General features: G+C 37.5%; 2 protein-coding genes across 4 annotated transcripts in view; one reads left to right on the top strand and one right to left on the bottom strand.

Annotated features, from left to right (window-relative positions):
• Positions 1-17,302, bottom strand: wdr81 (WD repeat domain 81). Of its 2 annotated transcripts, none has more exons than NM_001424091.1 (12): positions 17,073-17,302; positions 14,264-14,672; positions 10,283-13,815; positions 10,052-10,159; positions 9,770-9,963; positions 9,347-9,528; positions 9,067-9,232; positions 8,181-8,346; positions 7,266-8,099; positions 4,769-4,914; positions 2,859-3,041; positions 1-1,397 (listed from the first exon to the last, which is right to left on the bottom strand). In NM_001424091.1, the coding sequence occupies exons 2-12, from the start codon at positions 14,620-14,622 to the stop codon at positions 1,071-1,073; spliced, it is 6,198 nt and encodes a 2,065-aa protein (NP_001411020.1). In that variant the 5' UTR covers positions 14,623-14,672; positions 17,073-17,302; the 3' UTR covers positions 1-1,070. The 2 variants fall into 2 exon arrangements, with proteins under 2 accessions (NP_001411020.1, XP_068069541.1); XM_068213440.1 differs by having other exon boundaries at positions 460-1,397; positions 14,264-14,662; positions 17,073-17,276.
• The window catches only part of slc13a5b (solute carrier family 13 member 5b), a 27,671-nt gene continuing 23,327 nt past the window's right edge, over positions 16,771-21,114 (top strand). The window contains exons 1-2 of one of the 2 annotated variants that reach the window (XM_073923769.1): positions 16,771-16,985; positions 19,551-19,741. In XM_073923769.1, the coding sequence (XP_073779870.1) occupies positions 19,739-19,741 (3 nt within the window). In that variant the 5' untranslated portion in view covers positions 16,771-16,985; positions 19,551-19,738. Of the gene's footprint in view, positions 16,986-19,550; positions 20,199-21,114 lie in introns of those variants that run through there. The other variant, XM_001345074.9, reaches the window with a different exon arrangement.

A 21,114-nucleotide genomic window follows, 5' to 3' on the forward strand; every position in this document is an offset into this window, starting at 1 on the left:
TTGGACTCAAAACTAGACAAAAAATCTAAGCAAGAAAAGCATTTTTTGCAGTGTATTCTCAACATTATAGAATTGGAATGTCTGGAGATAATAATGTTTTACATAAAGCATTCCAGTAATAAATTAAATACCTCCTATCTTTTCATGGATGTTGCATAAAAGTATTCTTTTAGATAGTAAGCATTGGATTCAACGTAGATATACATATATATATATATTTATAAATGTGTATGTATATACAAACATACACACAGTATGGTGTGCGTAAAAAATGTAACATGTCACTTGACCTGGGGTTGATGTGAAAATCAAATCAATTACTACATCAAGCTGATCTATATAATCAACAGACATAATTTAAATGTCAAAAGGTCCAAATTCAGTATTCAGGACCATCCCATTGCATATTGAGTGCTTACACTCTCATTCAGTGTAAAGTAACAGAATGAAGAGTCATCATTTGATCACATTTGTCTTGTTCATTACGCTCCATTGACGTGGATACAGAAACATACAGAGTAGTATTGAAAAAAAAAAACTACCATATATTGTGCACTATAAACATCTACCATGAATACTGCATAGTTGCTGAGCAAGTCTGGTGAATGGAATCATATGATATGATCAACAAAATCTAAATCTGTGATTCTCACAGTGATGTTTTTGGTGATGTCACTTGTCTGATGGAAAGAAGTGTAAACGCTACACTAGAACCAACTTTCCTGAGCAGCTCATCTCAAGCATGCGTCTAAGAATCCATCCTTTCTGAAGAGTCAAATAATACATACAAAGCAGCTAGTTTATAGAACATGAACCCTAAAAATCATTTTTTAAAAAAGACTATTCTTTTGATTGTATGAATCAGAGGCAATTTTCAGTTTTGGTCACTTACTAAAGAGCGCGGAGGTTGTAAGTTCTCTTTCAGCGAGGTTAAAATGTAAATATCAGGCTTGCTCCTTCTGTGACTGAAACGGGTGTCTGTGCATGGTTGGCAAGATCGTTTCATTCTGGGGAAGGAGCCAGAAGTGGCACAAGGAATATTGTTTTGTGAAAAGGTAACAGTAGTTTGTTTAAGCCAGCAGCCTGATGGCACCGTTGTCAGAGCCGAGCAGCAGTAACCTCTTGGTGGGCAAGACAGACAGACTTGTGAGGGTCCCACGAAAGTTCTCCGTGCTGAGTTTTGTGGATCCTGCTAGGCTGGCTGTGCTGTCCAGAATGGAGTACACTCCGATTTTGTTGGCAACAGTACCCGCCACGATCTCCGCACCGTAAAGATCAAATGCATGGATGGGGTCGGATGGAGTCCTGTACTGGTGGAGTGGCTTGTGCTCCACATCTTTCCAAACGGTCAGTGTGTGGTCAGATGAAGAGCTGACCAGCAGATTCCCCTCTGCTGCCTACGAATTGATACACACGCATAAAACACACAGTTAAGGAAAATATCATTAAAGGACATTTACACTAGCTTAACTATGAAAGAGTGAATATATTAATATACTTACAGAAGGAAATTTACAAAGTGTCTTAAATAAAGGTAATATTCATTTCATAATATTCTAAAACTTTAGCATAAAATAAGTATAATGTATTTTTGTATTAACATACCTGTCAAACATGAGATTAGATTTGTGGTCCAGGGTCACAAATGACCATTAAAACACGTGATTTATTTTTTTTAGAAATCTTTGAAACTTTCGATTCAAAATAGTTTAGAAATATGTAGAATTTATTATTGATTGTAGAAATGTTTACAATTTTATATATATTTTTTTCATGGAAATATTTTGTAACGTGTTTAATACACCACTGCTAAATAAAACTATATATCAGGGGTGTCCAGACTCGGTCCAGTGTCTTGCAAAGTTTAGTTCCAACTCCAATTAGAAACCCCTGGGCTAGCCAGTCAAGCTCTTACCAGGCTTTCTAGAAACAACCTTGCAGGTGTGTTGAGGCAAGTTGGAGCTAAAATCTGCAGGACACCGTACCCTCAGGATTGAGTTTGGACACCCCTGCTATATAACCTTTTTCAGATAAACAACATGAACTTAATGACTAATTGGCAGAATATGTACTTTATATATATATATATATATATATATATATATATATATATATATATATATATATATATATATATATATTTTTTTTAATATATATATATATGTATATATATATTTATATATATATATATATTTTTTTTTTTTTAAAAGCATAAAAATGTTTAAAGTATTAGTTTAGTTGCCCAGTAGCAACTTGAATCACCAGCATAAGGCATCAGACCATGCTTACTGTAAAGCCCTGCTAATCTATCAACTAACAAAGTTGTGAATAATAAAGTAATCTGCAAATCTGCTCATAGAGTTTGTCCTAATGAGTAACCCAAGTCTTTATTTGCCCAAACATGGGCCTCTGGTGGCAGAAAAGGACCTTTGACCCTACAAATCAGGGTTAAATAAAGTTTGCTCAGTCCTAGTCACTTGTTGACTACATCTGAACAAACCAACAAGGTACAACTTTTACTCATCATACTGAAATCTCAAGCACTGACGTGAATCCAGACACTGAAACAAGACACGCATCTTGTTTATTTCCTGTAATCTACTGGATTCGGGAAAGTCATGATACTAATATGTTATTTGGACTACTGCTAATAATAATTATTCATCACGATGAGAAAATAAATCTGATTAAAAATGATGTAATGCATGTGAGTTTCTTCATTACATGATATTTCCCAAAATCAATACAGACACAATTTTTGTTTACAAGCATGCAACGTGTAAAAACATAACAGGACAGGAGTGTGCAGTCGTATGCATGTCTTGCATTACACATTAACCAACAGCATGCATACTCACTTTCATTTGTAGTATATCTCCCTCGTGACCAGGCCAGCCCCTCAGCACCAGACCGGTTCTTGCATCCAGCAGGACTATAAAACCAGTGGAAAATCCTGCAGCAATGGTGCGTCCTCCTGGACTAACAGCCAGACAGCGGATTAACCCTGCACTCAAGTTACTGTACGCTAGACGGAACTCATGCTGTAAACAGAGGAATAACACTGGTGATCATAAGCATCTATAAACAAGCTTGCATTAATTTAATCAAAAAATAACTATCTAGACCAGACATCCCATTTTGGTGTATCCAACTAATTTAGTTTACAGTTGTGCTTCTATATTCAAATGTTTGTGAAAATAACAAGGCTAGATGAAACTCAAACTGTTAATAGAGAAATAACAGTGCACTTACTGGTAAACATAAACACTACATCGGGCTAAAAATGATAAAGCCTTTATAAAACCTAATCAATTTGGAAATATTCTTTTGCTGAAAAACATTTGCCATGGTTCCCACTCGAATCCAAACAAAAAATTATTTAGTTTTCCCTGACTAAAAGGCTGGATTTTCATGACCTATAATGAATGAAAAAAGGCTACTGTTCTGTGAATAATTTAAAAATAGCTGAATTATTTGCAGGACTTTAAAAGCTACTATATAAACAAAAATGACCTCAGATTACGAACAAAAAACAGGTGTGTGGCTGCGAAGTGCTTACTCTTCCATGTTTGAGAGATTGATAGTAGTTTTACAATCTTAAAATTTTTAACACCCTGTCTTTGAAGTGGTATTTCTGAAGCCAAAGTTCCTCAAATTTACATTATCCTAACACTTTACCCTTAAAAAAATTGCTTAACCATAAGAACAGGCATTAAACAAGGGTTTAGAAAAAGTATATTTTTTTATCAGTGTAAACTAAAATATAAAGCCACAAGTGAAAATCTTACAAATGATTAAATATTCCATGACTTGGAAAAAAAATTATAAAAATTTCCTGACTTTGAATGTCTGGTATAAACTCTTTTTTTACAGTTCTGTCTGGTTCTCAAATCTGATTATCTGATAGCCGTGAGATATTCTGCAATATCAGCACTCATATACCTCACCGTTCTGTACTACTTTGCCCACATACAGTCACATCAGATCAATAAACTCACTAGTTTGACAAATATTACTGTTGTTGGACAACATAATGTACTTTTACGGCTTTTATAAGTGAGAATGTAGTTGTTTAGATTGCAACTATGCAGTTCATTTAAAAGAACAGTGCCTATTTTAAATATGTATTATCTCGGAGATACAGCGCGTTGGCATCCATCAGCCTGTCATACTGAGCAGAGCTAAGACGATTGACATTGTCCATCCACAAGATGGCGACAGAGACCGCATAATAGAGGAGAAAAAAAAGTTGATCTTTCTCTTTTGTATGTTGTAGTGCTGTATGTATACTATATAATTGTAGTGTTTAGAGTGTAAGATACTAGATCTAAAGTGACATTTGTAAAGCTGCAATGATTTCTGCTGTTCTGAAGTGCCGATATACAGCCATATTGCACTGCTACTCGTGTGATATTGCCGAAATTCAATGTCTTATGGTATCCCTAATTTGCTTTTTTGAAAGTTTTTTTAGAAGATGCAAAATATGTGATTGCTGATTTTTAAATTGTGTTTTACCAGGTCTCTTTCAACATGCTGAATTTATTTATTCAGATAAATATACATGTATAATAATAATAATATAGAAGACCAGTCATCTTAAATGTGCTTTCATATACAGTACAAATGTTTGTGAAAATTAAAAGGCTAGATGTAACTCATGTTGTCAACAGAGAAATAACAGATCATTATTGCAAGATGAAAACAAAAGCCTGACTATAATAATGCTTGATAACTGAAAACCAACTAATCTAATGACAGAACAGTATACCTGCAGGCCTGGTTTGCGTGGGTCTATGAAACGCAGCACTGAATCAGCGCTAGCAAACACCACACTGCAGTGAGGAGCAGGCATTGTGGTGACGGCCGTGATGGGGTTCTTCCCGTCCAGAGGTTCATTACAGCGAATATTCTTACCTACAAATATGAACAGAAAATCAGTCAGACACAGTCAAATAACAAAATCAGTTCAAGAAAGGATTTCACATTACAGGAATATGTAATGTATGTTTTGATGCTGTTAATAATAGCAATGTGAATATTTCTACCATTATTATGTAATATTCTTATTACTAGCACTTCTTGTTATTTGCCCCTTTATGATGAATCACTCATATGCCTTATCCCACAATAGGTCACTTTGGGTTAAAATCATGGTAAATTAATAAATGTAAATGTAAGTATTGCAGTAAGATGCAAATGATATTTTTAAAAACCTCTCTTGCTATGGCTAATTTAACAACTACATTGTTGCGTCTGTAAGAAAACTAAAGTCATGTATTTCATTGTTTTGAAAATATTTTACGCTCATCATGGCTGCATTTACTTGACTGACAATGCAGTGCTTCCCACAGGTTTGAAATATTCTTGCGGTAGTGGCCGGTTTGAAACTTTTGGATTGACTTTTGTACTTTTTATTAAAGCACATTTGAGTTTATAGAAACCTTTTACCCACAATCACATAAATGTGACAAACAAAAATAATGCAGTTTTTTTACTATATTTTTTTATTATGACACTCAGTGTTAAATTTTTTTTTTTTCAATGGGTTAAAGTTATTAAAAAGGCTATTGAAATAAAAGAAACCCACTGTTTCTCTTACTTTTATGCTATTTAGGAGCCATGTGCACCCACTGGCTCTATTTCTCTCTCTCTCTCTTTATTCATTCATTCATTTTCTTGTCGGCTTAGTACCTTTATTAATCCGGGGTCGCCACAGCGGAATGACCCGCCAACTTATCCAGCAAGTTTTTACACAGCGGATGCCCTTCCAGCCGCAACACATCTCTGGGAAACATCCACACACACATACACTCTTACACTACGGACAATTTAGCCTACCCAATTCACCTGTACCCCATGTCTTTGGGAAACCCACGCGAAGGCAGGGAGAACATGCAAACTCCACACAGAAACGCCAACTGAGCCTTGGTTCGAACCAGCGACCTTCTTGCTGTGAGGCGACAGCACTACCTACTGCGCCACTGCCTCGCCCTCTCTTTATAAACTTGCTTTATCGGTAAGACATTTAGTACAGCATTGCCAAAGCATTTTAGATATGTATAAAGTATGTAAAATATTAACATCATTAAATTAATAAAATATACAGCAAATGATAAATAAAACAGAAAAAAATAGACAATATTGCTAAAACTGATAATAATTACTAGAATAAAAAGTGTAGATAATTTAAATAAGGCAAATTAGTTGATAAGCCATTTCTAATGGTGTACAAATAGTTTGCAGCCAAAATATTTTGTTCTCTCCGAGAATATAATTAAGTTTATCCGAGTTGTTTATTAAATGATTAATCATTAAATGTTTCTCTTGCTACTAAGTGCACGCAGTCAGCAGCGAAAAGATCATGCAAAAACACACTAATAATTGCAACTTTAGAAAGCAAAAGTAAAACCCAAATCTCTGACATTTTAGGAGATTCAGAAACTATGTCTGGACGCATTTTGGTGCAAAAGGCATGTCTCTGTAGGTCTGCAGAGCACATGAAATTGTCTGTGCGAGTGTAGGAGTAGGAAACGTGCAGGGCGAGAAAAGATTTTCCACTGGTTAATCGATCTTAAATGTTTGGCTTTCTTGGCCGCATACAAAAAAAAAAGTGTAAAAAGGGGATAATAATACTATCAATTATTATTCAGCCTGCCCAAGTAAAGTCTATGTGTGGAAAGCACTGCATTGTAAAAACACATATAGAAAACAGCAACATTTCATTTTCAGTCATAGTACACAATGCATCTACTAAAGAGATAAATAGGAAATTTAAATGAAACTCTTTGGTCATTTTTGATCGATATGCTAATGGTCTAATCTGATTCAATGATCTACGCTAAGCTAAGCTAAGCTAAGCTAAAAGTGCTCCTCTCAGACCCTGAGATTGGCTGAATGAATTAAATAATGGTAAACGTCAACTGTTTAACTCTAGGGGAGATGTAAAATCAGCATATTTACTTTTTTGTTATATGGTTTTACATTAATGGCACATCTGACAAGCATTACATTAAGTATCACATGAAATTTAAAAATCATTGAAATAGGTTTGAAAATTTAAAAGGTTTATACCACAAATATAAAAGTCTTAATGCTTTAAAAATCAATATTGTTTTCCAAGTACTGGGTTGCCACTGGAATGGCATCTGGTGCGTAAAACATAAACAGGAATAGTTGGCAGTTCATTCCGCTGTCGCGATCCCTGATAAATAATTGACTAAGCCGAAGGAAATTGAATGAATGAATGAACATTGTTACTTTCTCACCTGTGAACTGATCCCACAGATGCACAGTCCCATCACAGCTCACCACCTCCTGTAAAGCCTCTAACTGACCAACATAAAAGATAGATTTGCGGTGCTCTGTATAAGTGAGTCGTGGTTCAACCTCTCGTGTGCCATCACCGTGGTTATAAAGTGGCCACAGCCTAACAGTTTTGTCTTTACTCCCAGACAAGAAGTAGTCCTCCCCTGCTAGGGGTGCCAGACATTTTGCTGTACCCGAATGACCAATAAAACTTTGGAGACGGATCTGGTGGAAGTGGAAGTGGGAGTCCTGCTGGTTAAGCCCAATCTCATACTGCCAGTATGCAAGCCAGTTGCCCTGCAGTGAGCGGCTGCTACGTGGAAGGTCCTGTTTTAGTGCACTGTCCTCTGGAGTGGGTCCCATTACCCAGGAGTATGACGAATGTGAAAAAGAAGGTCCAGCTGAAGAAAGTGCAGTGGTGGCTAGACTCATTGGAGGTGCATTGCTACCATAAGGTCGTCCATGTGTCCACGTTTCCAAAGAGGACAAGTTAGGACTTCCACAGGCTTCAGTGTCTCTAGTTACCTGGATGCGGTTTCCTACCAGATGACTGCCAAATGTTCCCGACTCAGGTAATATGTCTCCACCTAGTGGTGTGGAAGTGGATGAAGGAGCAGGAAAGGGACTGCGACTCATCTGGCGGCCCATACTAGGAGAAAGGCCCACAGCAGAGGCTCTCTGACCACCAACTGGGTTGGATTCTGGGCTACCAGGACTTGCTCGTTCGTGGTAAGACTGAGCCAGACTCCAAACTAGCTCATGATTTGTAACAAGTTTGCGAATTCCTGAATCACCTAAAAAACAAAACAAAAGATGTTAAACAGATATTTATAAAATGTGTTTTGGTAAAACGAACAAGTACAAATGTCTTTTACCAATGAGACAGTAGAAAGGAATGTAAGATGCATAAGCCATTTCTGGATTAAATACTGCCTGAAGTTCCTCCAAAACTCCAAGTTCAATAGTAAGCTCTGCTCCATCTGGAATGCGCAAGTCCAGGTATGTGCACTCTGCAACCTCCCTACGTGGGGCACTTCCAATCTGCACCAAAAGAAAAGGATTTAATATTATTAAATAATGTTGTTAAAGGATCTCAAACTGCATCAGCTAAATATTAACAATTCTCTGAGGATTCTTTTAAAATAAGCCAATATTTAAGGTTGATATGAAATCAAACAGGCATCACGATGGCACAGAGAGTAGCACAATCGCCTTACAGCAAGAAGGTCACTGGTTCAAGCCTCGACTAGGTCAGTTGGCATTTCTGTATGGAGTTTGCATGTTCTCCCCGAGTTCGCATGAGTTTCCTCCGGGTGCTCCGGTTTCCCCCACAGTCCAAAGCCATGCGATATAGGTGAATTGGGTGAGCTAAATTGTCCATAACGTATGTGTGTGACTGAGTGTGTATAGATATTTCCCAGTGATGGGTTGCAGCTGGAAGGGCATCCGCTGCATAAAACAAATGCTGGATAAGTTGGCGGTTCATTCCACTGTGGTGACCCCAGATTAATAAAGGAACTAAAGAAAAATTATTGAATGAAATCAAATACTTATTTTTGAAAATGAAGCATTTAACTGATCAAAACCGAAAGGCGTTCATAAGGTTACAAAAGAATTCTATTTAATATAAGTGCTGTTCTTTCTAAACATTCTGTTCATAAACGAACCGTATAAAAAAGTTCAACATGTCTGATGATATGAAATATTTCTTGACCGCCAAGAATAATTTCTAAAGGACCTGACTTCTTAGTCTTTTGTTACCTGATTTTGCAAAAATTGCAGCAAGGAGAAAACCTGGAAGAACCTGGAGAGAGTTTCTGCCATGTGCTGCTGTACCATCTCTCTGCCAATGCGCAGACAGATCAGTGCCATGAGACTTAGAGTCTTCAGACACACTGCAGAACGAGTTTGCACTCCACTAGGAAAGCTGAACACACAGAAACAAGAGTCCATTTACTATAAAAAGCAAAGTGCAGCTCTGCTTTTCATGGGCTGCCAATTTTTAACTTCCCAGCCATGACTAATGCAGTGTAAGTTTTACCCCATCTTAGTTGATGTTAACAAATCTAGCAGTGGCAGCAGAACCTCCTGGTTAATCTTCATCAGCATGTCCATTAGAGTGGTGTCTGACAAGAAGACTATAATCTTCTGTGTGAGTACCACAGCACCCAAAAGCCCGGCCTCCTTTCGAGTGTTCAAACGGCATGAGGAAGGTGGAGACACCTCAAGGAAGCAAAGAAGCGAAATTAAGCCAAAAAGTTTTTGTTTTTTTAATTGGCTTGTAAAAAAAAACATGAATTTGTTATTGACACTTAAACAGTTTGACAGGAATCTTTAAATTCCACTGTAAGAAAAAAAGAATAATTTCTGAGTTTTAATGATAACCTATGCACAAATGTCAACCAGACATTTATGATGCCTGTTAAATGGTTAAAGAAAGTGGATTCAAAAATGTTAGAGTTACCAGGTAGCCAATATAGGGTAGATATTGATACGTCAACACTGGTTCTCCGTAGAGATGTGCTATGTAAATAAGACACTCAAGAACTGGTCTTGCAGTCTGGTCTCCAACAACTGGCTTCTTCTCATAAACACTTCCTACACACTCAAGGCTATTTTCTTCATTCACAGAGAGCATGAATTGATGTTTGTCGAGACCTTAAAAAACAAATCAAATAAAATTAGATTTAGAAGATGTCAAAACCATAACCACTTCAGAATTCAGAGATTAAAGTCAAAATTGTACCTATGTAACATGATGTAAGCAGTCGCAGCAGGTTCCTAGCTATAAATCGAGATGTTAGTGTTGGCCCAAGTTTTGCAGACAACCATCTGACAGTTTTGCAAACAGTGTCTGAAAAAGATAATTTATTTATTCATTATTGTATAATTCAGTTCCTCAGTATGCATAGTAAATTAATAAACCAATAAATAAATAAAAAACATGACAAAAATATATACACTTGTTCAAACTTACCTAATAGTATCTTGTGTTCTTTTTCCTCAGAGTCCTCTAAAGGGTCATGTTCAGTTTCTTCTTCCTCCATGTTTTTCTCTCCATCTTCTTGAACAATTCCATTCATGACATCTCCCTCAAGAGTTGCCACAGTTGCTTCTGATTCCTCAGTACAGACTGAAAGAGTCATTTCCAGACTTGGCACCCTTTGTACTGTAATTTCTCTGTCTTCCACTGTCTCCTCTTCATCCTCAAGCTCTCCACCATCCTCACCATCACTGGCTTGCTTCAGGTCCTGACTGCTATCAGCAGATTTTAAACTTGCACGGTCTCCAATGGACACTTCACTGGCACTGCTCTTGTCACTAAGTTTCCCAACGCTGAGAGATTCTTGGTCTTGGTCCTTGTTTGCTGTGCTTTGGTTCTGCTGTTTGGTGCCAACTGTTGTTGCTCCAGATGCACTATTATTCACATAAAAGCCGTTTTGGAAGTCCTCACCTTCATTCAGAAAAACCTGATCATTGAGACTGATGCCTGATGAGTAATCAACAAGTCCTTGGTCTCCGACAACACCAACGCCCCCACTACCACCTCCACTACCTCCTCCTACTTTGCCAGAAGATGTGGCATTAGATGATCTTCGATCGTCACACTCATATTCCTCCTCTTCCTCATCTAAGGCACCAGCAGCTCCCCTTAAAACTTTCATGCCCTCCCATTCTGTCCCCGCAGCTGTGTTGCAGCTTTCAAAGCCAGTCATAACCTGCAGAACATGTGGAAGAAGACTGGAAAGAAAGACCTGCAAACCAAGCCTTACAATAAGCTGCAGCACAAAACAATCTGTGTAGAGGTAGAAGCGGCCTCGAAGGCATCTGGGATTCTCGTACACACCTACCAAAGGCTTTATTAGGTATTTAGAGGCATTGCGAGGTCCAAGAACCCTGGACACAGGCTCGAACAAATACCAGGCCGCATAAACAGCAGTGGACTCCTCTGACATCAAAGAAAGAACAAAGGGTAAAAGGATCTCAAGCCCCTCTGTAGTTATGTCACCCTTTAGAAGTGTCTCCAGTTGCTGCCATAAGTTGAACACAATGTCACGGCCCTGAATGTTGTTAATGGATTCCATCTTGGAGTGGTAGGAAAATATGAATTTATGCAATGTTGGGAAGTATTCTGGGAATGGTAGAGGGGAAACAATGGGACTAAGCAGTTGCCAAGGGTTCGGTGGTGGAAGTCCCTCACAAATGGGGTCATATTTAAACAGAAACGGCAGTCCTTGAGGATGCATTATGATTGTCTCTGTCTTTAAACAATGCTTGTGGACCTGCAGAAGAGTGTCCAGTGCATGATGGAGTGGTAGTGGAACATCTCGAAGGTTTGTGGAGCACAGCTTTAATACTGCTTGAAAGCGATCCCTCAGATGTGTTTCTGGCCTCAATCCCCGCAGTTTGGAGGAATAAAAGATTTCAGCGATGAGAACACCCAAGGCTTGCATATCTCTCTGGAAAAGATCTGTGAATGAGAGAGGAACTTTTGGTACAGATCTCAAGTCTTTTTTGTTTATACCAAGATCCATTGTGTGCTCGATTTCGGAGTGTAGACCTTTCACCAAAAATGTGTTGAGCTTTTCTAACTCCTCCAAAGGTTGCAAAGGTTTAAATCCATCTGGCAGGCTTATTTTGAAGTCTTCCAAATTAGAGGCTTCTGGCTTTTTACTAACAGATGCTGCTCTGTGAAGCATGGCAGTTCTAATGCCTGATCCTAGAGTGTTTGTGACATTTCCAGTTGCTTCACCAGGAAAAGAACCATGCGATGGAGACACAACCAAACCAATAGTCTCCCCACTGGTCTTTCCAGCAGCAGATCCAACCACAGGGATTGAAACAGAAGCAGAAGTAGATGATGACGAGCCACTTAAGTCCAGAGCTTCTATTGCTTGCTCAAGCTCTTCATCCCGGCCTACTACTGACCAGCCACTAGATTCACACCCTGTTGCCTCTGGGACTAATCCATCCACGCCGTCCATTGTGGTTTCAAGGGGTGGAATCTGCCATGTTGTAACATTGACACGTCCAAAGTGAGGAGGTTCTGGAGGTGCATACTGGTAAAGGGCAAGACGAGGTGGGTGGGGGTGGTCAAACAGTTGCACCACTCCGTAGCTGGTGAGATGAGTGTGGTTATCTACCAAGTGCAGGCAGACATTCTTAGCTTTAATGGCTTCTTTACCCGAAAGTTTATAGCCAAACGTTAGGTCAATCCAGTGATGCAACTGCTGAGACACTTCTCGACTCTCTAGCAGCTGTCTATGCACAGCAATAAACTCTTCGTAAGAATTGCACCATGGAGGTACATCAAGGTCTGGCATATCTGGGTGTATGGAGCGAAAAATTGAGGGATCCCTGTAGAATTCTGGGATGCATTCATCTGGGGTCCAACTCTGAATACGTTCCATACTAGCTGGATATTCATTGGGCTCCCACTGGGAACGAACATGGCTGCATAGCACAGATTTGGGTGTCTGTCTAGCTTTGTAGACATAATAGGTGATGTCAGACAAAACATCTGAGATATGGTGGGGAACATGAAGGTGATCCGACTGGCCTGGACCACCAGGTACCACTGGTCCACCAAGATCTGGAGGATAATTACTTCCACCACTTCCGCTAACTGCTGCCAGTGCTTCTTTGGTCATTTCGTACGTGAAGTCAAGTTGTTTATCACCCTTATTTAGACGAAATTTTGACTTCTTAAGATCACGAAACCTTCCATATGGCACAGTAAAATCAACCACCCAAGGTAAAACAGGGTGATAGTTTGGGTCTCCTTCACGCCTCCCAGCTAGTCGATTTAACTCCATCAGATACTGGAAGTTGCTGACCTGACCGTTGACCCAGTCTAGGACCAGAGATTTAAGTTCATCCTGACAATTTCGACAAAGCTGTCCACTCACACCATTATTGTGATTGTCCTTTGTTGAAACACTCATTGGCACTTTATTTTGTAAAGCATATGGAACAGCATCCCTATACTCCTTAAACTTTTCATAGTGTGCAAGTGAGATCTTTAGGCGACTACAGAGCTGCTCATCAACTGCAATATCAAGTAAGGAGAGTTCACCACACAACAGCCCTGAGGCATGACATTCCCGCATTGCAATTAGTAACTGGTACAAAATGAACAATATTTTCGCATTGCTGTTAGCAAGCTTAGCTGGACTGTAAGTGACGATATCATGAACAGTGTATTGTGTGTATGGGAAAACCACATAAAGGACCTCCTCCGACTCCAACAAGCATTCTGCGGGTAGCACATTAGGACATAAACTCTCTGTACTTTGTTTGGGAGCTGAGCAGGTGGATAGGAATGGGCAGTCTTTTTCTTTCTCTTTAGCTGGAGATAGGGATGGCGACACTCGATCAGTAGAGATAAAGTTGGAGCAAAACAGTTTCTGCAGGGCTTGACGAACAGCATCTAAGGCCAAAACAGGTGTCTGCTCAACGGAATCTGCATATGGCTGCACATGAGTCATGTACGCTTCATGCCACAGATTTCTGGGAATACAAACAAATAAATAAATAATTAAATTTATTTATTAATAGTCACTATAAGAAAGATATTACAAGTACACACTGATTCACAGATGCTTAGAAAATAATATATAGGTAGAGAAGAATTTGAGTTTATTTTGCTTAAATAATAATAATAATAATGATAATAATAATCAAATTTTAATGCACATAATAAATCAAGAATTTTGAAATTTGCTGAAATTACATTTAAAAGTGTGAACAGTCTATAATTAATGACTTTTATAGTGAACTAAAAGTCATCTAAATGTAAACATAAGAGAAATGAGAATGCGCAATAAATGTATCCATCAGTAAAAATGCTTTACATATATTGTATAACACATATGAATACAGACTTTTTAGTTAACTGTATAAAAACAAATTTAAGCAAATGTAAACAAAAGCATTTAGTAAACAGAAAGCATTGTACCTGAAATTAGACTGTGATACTCCCTGCATGAGAGTCATGAAAGAGTCCTGGGAGAGTCCCTCCCCATGGCAGCCAGTTTCCCTGGCGAAACGGTATCCGAGTTTACGCTTTCGAAGACCTTGGATGCAAACACGTGTCCAGCCAGATGGCAGTTTCATTTGAGAGCGCTGGAGAAGTGTGCAGATTTCCCCCTCACTGAAGCTCTCATATTTTGCACAGCGAGTAACTCTCTTGTTTCTCAAGGCCATTACCCAGCGGGTTGGAACCAGGACCACCAACTCATTGGGTCGCTGACTATGTGCAGTCTGCCGCTGATCAATACCCAGGTCCCTCTCCAAGGCTGGTGCTAGCCACTCCATGATGTATCTCAGTCAATCAGAATGTGGCACTTGTGGGCTCCTATAAGAAGCTAAGAAAATGTCAGAAATGGAATGTAAATGGAAGTAAACTGAAAAACACTATATATATATATATATATATATATATCTGTGTGTGTGTGTGGTGTGTGTATGTATATGTGTATGTATATATGTGTGTGTGTGTGTGTGTGTGTGTGTGTGTGTGTGTGTGTGTGTGTGTGTGTGTGTGTGTGTGTGTGTAGTCAAAATTATTGTTTAACAGAGCAAAAAATTTTTCACAGAATTTCCTATAATTTTTTTCTTCTGAAAAAAAGTCTTATTTATTTTATTTTGGCTACAACAAAAGCAGTTTTACATTTTTTTTTAAATCCAACTCAAGGCCAATATTATTAGCCCCTTAAGCAATATTTTTTTCAGCTGTCTACAAAACAAACCATAGTTATACAATGAATTGACTAATTACACTTATTTGTCTAATTAACCTAGTTAAGCCTTCAAATTGCACTTTAAGCTGAATACTAATATCTAATAAGTATACTAATTATACTAAATATATATTACACTATATATATATATATATATATGTTATTATATATAATTTAATCTAATTCATATAATTTAACATTTTAGGGTTTTACATAAAAACTTTATTTGCATTAGTTTTACTGACTCAGAGAGGAATTTTGTTGCAATGGAAATCTCTAAATCCAACTAAAGCATCCCACTGGCCTCAAGATCTGATGTTATATCTACACTTGTAAAAAATTAAATATTCAATTAGAGGTTCTAGCGAATTCTTATATGTTTGGCAACATTTACTATCATAATTCTCAGTTATTAATGTACTTCCTGGGAACTAATGTGACTTATCTTGAATGTAACTGTAATTTCCCGTTTTTTTTTTTCTTTCTCTGTCCAGACTGCAATGCTTAGTCTATGTTAGCTTACCATTGTAGGATGGCACAGCACTATGCCTGATTGTATCACCCATTATGGTTGTCTATTTATCATTTTATTTTATTTTATTATCTATTTTTATGTTATTTTTATTTCCCTACTCTTATTTTATATAATTTTGCTGTTTTTTTCTATTATTATTATTCTTTTAATAATATTTTATTATTATTACTGTCGATATACTAGGTAGAGTATTTAGGGTTTGTTGAAGTGGGTTTAAAAAGATTATCCATGTGTAAACAACGACATCTGTACATGGGAAAAAATAAGAGGAGAAAAAAACATTTTTTGCTGCTATTTAATTGACAACATAGTCTCTATTTACCTAGGACTAACTAAAAAATCCCATTGTATTTACATTCTGTGGTACTGTAGTTGCTTTTATGACTGTCTACAATTGTCTTCATTTGTTGTTCACTTTAAAAAAAGGCTTGTGGCAAATAATTTTTAATGTCTATAAAAACAATACTATTTATACATACAGTTAAAGTCAGAATTATTAAACATCCTGAATTATTAGCCCCCCTGTTTATTTTTTCACCTAATTTCTGTTTAATTGAGAGAATTTTTTTCAACTTATTTCTAAGCATAATAGTTTTATTATGTTCTATTATTCACTAATTTCTAATAAACTATTTCTTTTCTCTTTGCCATGATGACAGCAAATAATATTTTACTAGATATTTTTCAAGACACTTCTATACAGCTTGCAGTGACATTTAAAGGCATAACTAGGTTAATTAGGTTAACTAGTAGGCAGGTTAGGGTAATTAGGCAAGTTACTGTATAATGATGGTTTGTTCTGCAGACTATTGAAAAAAACAACAGCTTTTATTCTAGCCAAAATAAAAATAAGACTTTCTCCATAAGAACAAATATGACATACTGTGAAAATTTCCTTGCTCAATATGGCAAATATTTAAAAAAAGGAAAAAAAGTCAAAGGGGGACTAATAATTTTGACTTCAACTGCGCGCGCACACACACACACACACACACACACACACAATGCAGAATATGCATTGTCTTAAAAATATGGTTGTTGTGTGCCCATTTGTACACACAGGAGAAGCATACAGATCAAATCATCTCCAGTCTAGCAACAACTAATGATTTGTCGAGGACACTGATGTCATCACACAAAATGTCATGCATTACCCCGTGACTGATCTCCGCCACACAGCAAAATCACGTACTTAGTTATATCCAGAACATAAGCATACAAAACACAAGCTTCTAGAAATAACGAGCGATAAAATGTGTCGCTAATTTCTGCAACATTTTAGTTCCTCTCAACCTCTGACCAGAGAATAAGGAAATAGTGCACTTCTGCCAGTTCTCGACTGTTAACTTACAAACACAACAGAGCGCTACTCTACGCATTAAACCACAGCCTGTCAGGTTAATGTAAGTAACGTTAGATATATACTACCGTTAAGCAAACACTGGGATAAGAGGAAATCAGTCCATCTAGCTGTTGTTGTTGCTGCTCACCTCTGCACTGTTTGCTGCTTGTCAGCAACTGATCACTGGAACAGCTGCCATCGCGGTGCCCAGTTCCAGGTTCGCGGCATGTATCAAATGTATTTCCAGTGCTTTATGAACTACCATAACAGCACAATAATTTCCTAAGAAGTCGAGAATATTTTGTTGTCTTGAGAAGCCATGGTGTTGAGTTCAGAGCCTCACGTGACTCTCATCTCGGTGTGCGTGCGCTCGCAAACCGTGTGATTCTCAACTGTGTCATAATACAAGTCACCTCACATTACAGGAAATTAAATAAATAAAGCAAATAAACAATAAATATTTCAATATGAGATTCAAAACATAATTTGTGTGTTATTGTCACAATTTCAAGAGACGGCACAATATTCTTACTGGTTTTGGTGAAACTATAGCGTTTCATGCAAGTATGCGCTAGAATATATGTGTGTCACCAAAATTATAAAACAATTATATGCTCGGTGAAGTCAGTGAAAAAAATAGTTAATTAGTGAAATGTGAAGAACACGACCGACGTTTTTTTTTTTTTTTTTAGCAAAAATCACACGAAACACTTTTAGCAAATGTCACATTTGTTACGAATTGGCTTTTTTGTGGAAAATATTTCCATTCAGTCTTTCGAATGTGCAGTGCTATCTCCTCTTAAAGTAAACAACTTTAAATAAATAATTTTTCATTATTTGAATCTGAAAAATGCAAAACCTTATCTTGCATTAATGCTCGCGGGCGCCCTCTAGCCTGACACGTTTGGGGTGTTTTACTAATCTAAAGTAAGAGCTGTAGAGGTGAGGACCTAAATGCAGGAGAATCGCTGAAGATAGTTAGGGCTGTTGGCATCCACACAGCCAATAGCACAGTGAAGTATTTTTAGTTGTATCCATTTTGCAGTTTGGCACAGTATATGTTGATTTTATGCTAGACTTGTTGCCTACAGAACTCCACCAGAGGGCGTCCTGCTACTCATTCTGTTGCAGATCAAGCAGTCAGTGAGCAGTTCTGACGTTCTACAGCAGAGAGCACTATAAATGGTCCTAGACTAAGGGGGCTTTGAAACTGCAGTTTAGCTTCAACTTGACTCTACATTAAACAGTTGAAGTCAGAATTAATAGCCCCCCTTTGATTTTTTTCTTTTTTAAATATTTTCCAAATTATGTTTAACAGAGCAATGAAATTTTCACAGTATGTCTGATCTAGTTTTTCTTCTGGAGAAAGTCTTATTTGTTTTAATTTGACTGGAATTCGACTTTAGCCCCTTTAAGCTATTTTATTTTTCGATATGATAATTCTGACTTCAACTGAATATACCCAAGACCTTGATTGGGTTGTTCAGTTGTTTAATTTGAGTTGGGCTAAAATCTGCCAGATATCGGTTCTCCCAAAAAATTTAAAATTTAAAAAAAAACAGTCCGGCGATTCCTGTCCAATCAAATCACGAATAGAAGGTAAATCTTATTATAATGAACTACTTCAAGACAAGGGTGATTTATTATTGCAGCAAACTGTTTGGAAGCATTAAAAGTGTCCAAAAAGATGTCCAAAATCGTTACATGCAATGACCCAGAAACTGTTTAGATGCATGTCATTGATGAGAAGATGAAGGATGTTTACTGTACCTGACGTCAGATTGACATTGTACCTCAACGTTGTGGAGATGTTGCATTTTGTTTGGAGATGAAAATCAGGTTATCAGAACTTAACGTCAGGCTGGCATAAATTTCCAGCATCCAACCTAAAATCAACCAAATATTACCGATGTTGTGTGGACGTTACCACTATCACGTTTATCAGATGTTGGGTTTTGGTTGCCATACCTGATGAATAAATGTCAGTATTTGATGTCAAGATGACGTTGGTTTAAGATGTTGGATCGACATTGGATTCAACCAAATATCAATGTCATATGATATCGTTTTTAGACATCAAAATCACATTGTTCTTATATGCTGATGTAACTCCGCCAGTCCTACGCCACCCATCCCACTTCAAGCTGGTATCGAACCGGCGATCTCCCACATGGGAGTCAGTTGCTCTACCAAGGAGGCTAAAGACTATGACCTCTAGTGACTGTCACTAGAGCACCTTAAGAGGTCAGAGGAGTGAGGTTTACCTGCACAGCACTTACTAGCTGTCTTCCGTTACACTGACATTGAATTTTGGTCACCTGACCCCACAACCTCAATCTGACCTAATATTAACGTCTTATGATGTTGTGTGCCTGCTGAGCAATAACAAAATGCTCTACAGAATGTTACGTTTACATGCATACATCCACAAATGTAAACGCATCAGCTTTTTACAACTCACTACTCTGGAGTACTTTTGAAGGGTTTACTTGTAATATTTATAACATATACTTTTACTCTACTTGCACTATATTATTAGGCTAGTAATGGTACTTTTTTCACTATACACCATTAACCACATCAACATTAGTTATGCAGCTTTATGTTTTGCAATTTATTTTGCTAGACATTTATTTCACAGTACCTAAGGAAAACCTGAACAAAATGTTTCTGGATTGACCGAATAAATGTAATGGTCCACTTCCATAATATGGAGGAAATACTACTGAAATCAGTGGGGCCCAGAAATGGTTTGGCCAGCAACGTTCTGCCAAATGGTGTCTTTTGTGTTTATCAGGAGCTTGAAACAAGTGGATGGTGAGTACAAATATGACAGAATTTTCATTTTGGATAAGCCATCTCTTTAAAATGCATCACTCTTCTGCTAACTGTTAACAGACCAGAAACAGCAGCTGCTCATCAAGTTCTAAAGAAAAGAACAAGTGTGAGCAGGAGTCTGTAATAATAATTGCTTTTTCTCTATTAATTCTCTCTCACTCACTCACTCACTCACTCACTCACTCACTCACTCACTCTCTCACTCACTCTCTCTCCCCGTTTCTCTCTCTCCCTGTCTCTCTTACTCACTCACTCCACCCCAGAGAGCAGGTTAAAAGGACGTGTCCAACTCTCTTAAACTTATTATACATGCACAAACTCTCTTTATTTTGAGATGTTACCCTTAATAAAATCGATATGGAACCTGAAGAATGGGATAGTTCTTTTCTTCACTCCTTTGATTCTTCTCCCACTCCCGCTGGTCATCAGCACAAGGGTATGTAAAATCAAACTTTTTATTGAACAGAACAATTTTGACCACTTTTTAACTCCACGCTGAGTGCTTACAATTGTATAATTACAACTATTGTGTAGATTGTGCATGCTTTTTTTCTGAGGTTGTCAGTGTTTATGCACCTGATGAATGCGTATTAAAAAATTGTATTCTGTGTTTAAAACATGTGGACTGCATTGGTAGCCTGAGGCCTCCATGTACAATAATTCATTGTGCCTCAAAATAGTTATTTTAACCCTTTGTCTTTGTGTATGTTCAGGCGTGGGAACACACAGTAAGTCTAAATTCCTGACCTAGAGTCGATGTGTTGTGGTCATCATGATCCTCGTGTACATATTTCAGACCCAACAGTGCACATATCAACTGCTTACAATGATGTAGATTCACAGATGTCAACCTCTGAAAATTTGAATTGAAATGAAAGTCCTTATTTGTCATTCTCTCTATTGGCATGTGAAGCATTTCTATAAAATATGTGTAATACATATTAGAGATATAAGGGCCAAACGTATATGAATACTGTATGTAAATCCCAAAAAGTTAAGGTAACTCAAACTGTTTGAGGAAACCAATTGCAACAAACTATTATATTCAAAAACTAAAAATCCATCTGAGTAAATGAAGCAATTTGAGCAAAGTTAAAAACAATAAATGAAGAGAACTCAAACCAACTGTACTGTAAAATTCAATATCTTAAGGCAACACAAAGGGACCGATTGCAACAAACTATTTGAGTTAAAAAAAATGGATCTATGAGTACTGTAAACTTACTACATTAAAGTTGAAGTGATGAAGTATTTCACTAACTCATTACCTTCAACACAGAGTTCAAAACTCTTTTCAAATAAGTTTAATTAACTTTCAGTAAATTCTGAGCTAACTACACTCATTTCATTTG

Source organism: Danio rerio, chromosome 15 (assembly GCF_049306965.1).
Source record: "Danio rerio strain Tuebingen ecotype United States chromosome 15, GRCz12tu, whole genome shotgun sequence".
Taxonomy (NCBI): domain Eukaryota; kingdom Metazoa; phylum Chordata; class Actinopteri; order Cypriniformes; family Danionidae; genus Danio; species Danio rerio.

What these genes read in the sequence shown, in the direction of transcription:
- wdr81 (NM_001424091.1), bottom strand. Translation starts at nt 14,622, where the DNA reads ATGGAGTGGCTAGCACCAGCCTTGGAGAGGGACCTGGGTATTGATCAG. An exon ending in GCTTACATCATGTTACATAG is followed by an intron (nt 9,964 to 10,051) that starts GTACAATTTTGA and finishes TTGTTTTTTAAG; the next exon opens with GTCTCGACAAACATCAATTC. An exon ending in TCCTTTCTACTGTCTCATTG is followed by an intron (nt 8,100 to 8,180) that starts GTAAAAGACATT and finishes TTTGTTTTTTAG; the next exon opens with GTGATTCAGGAATTCGCAAA.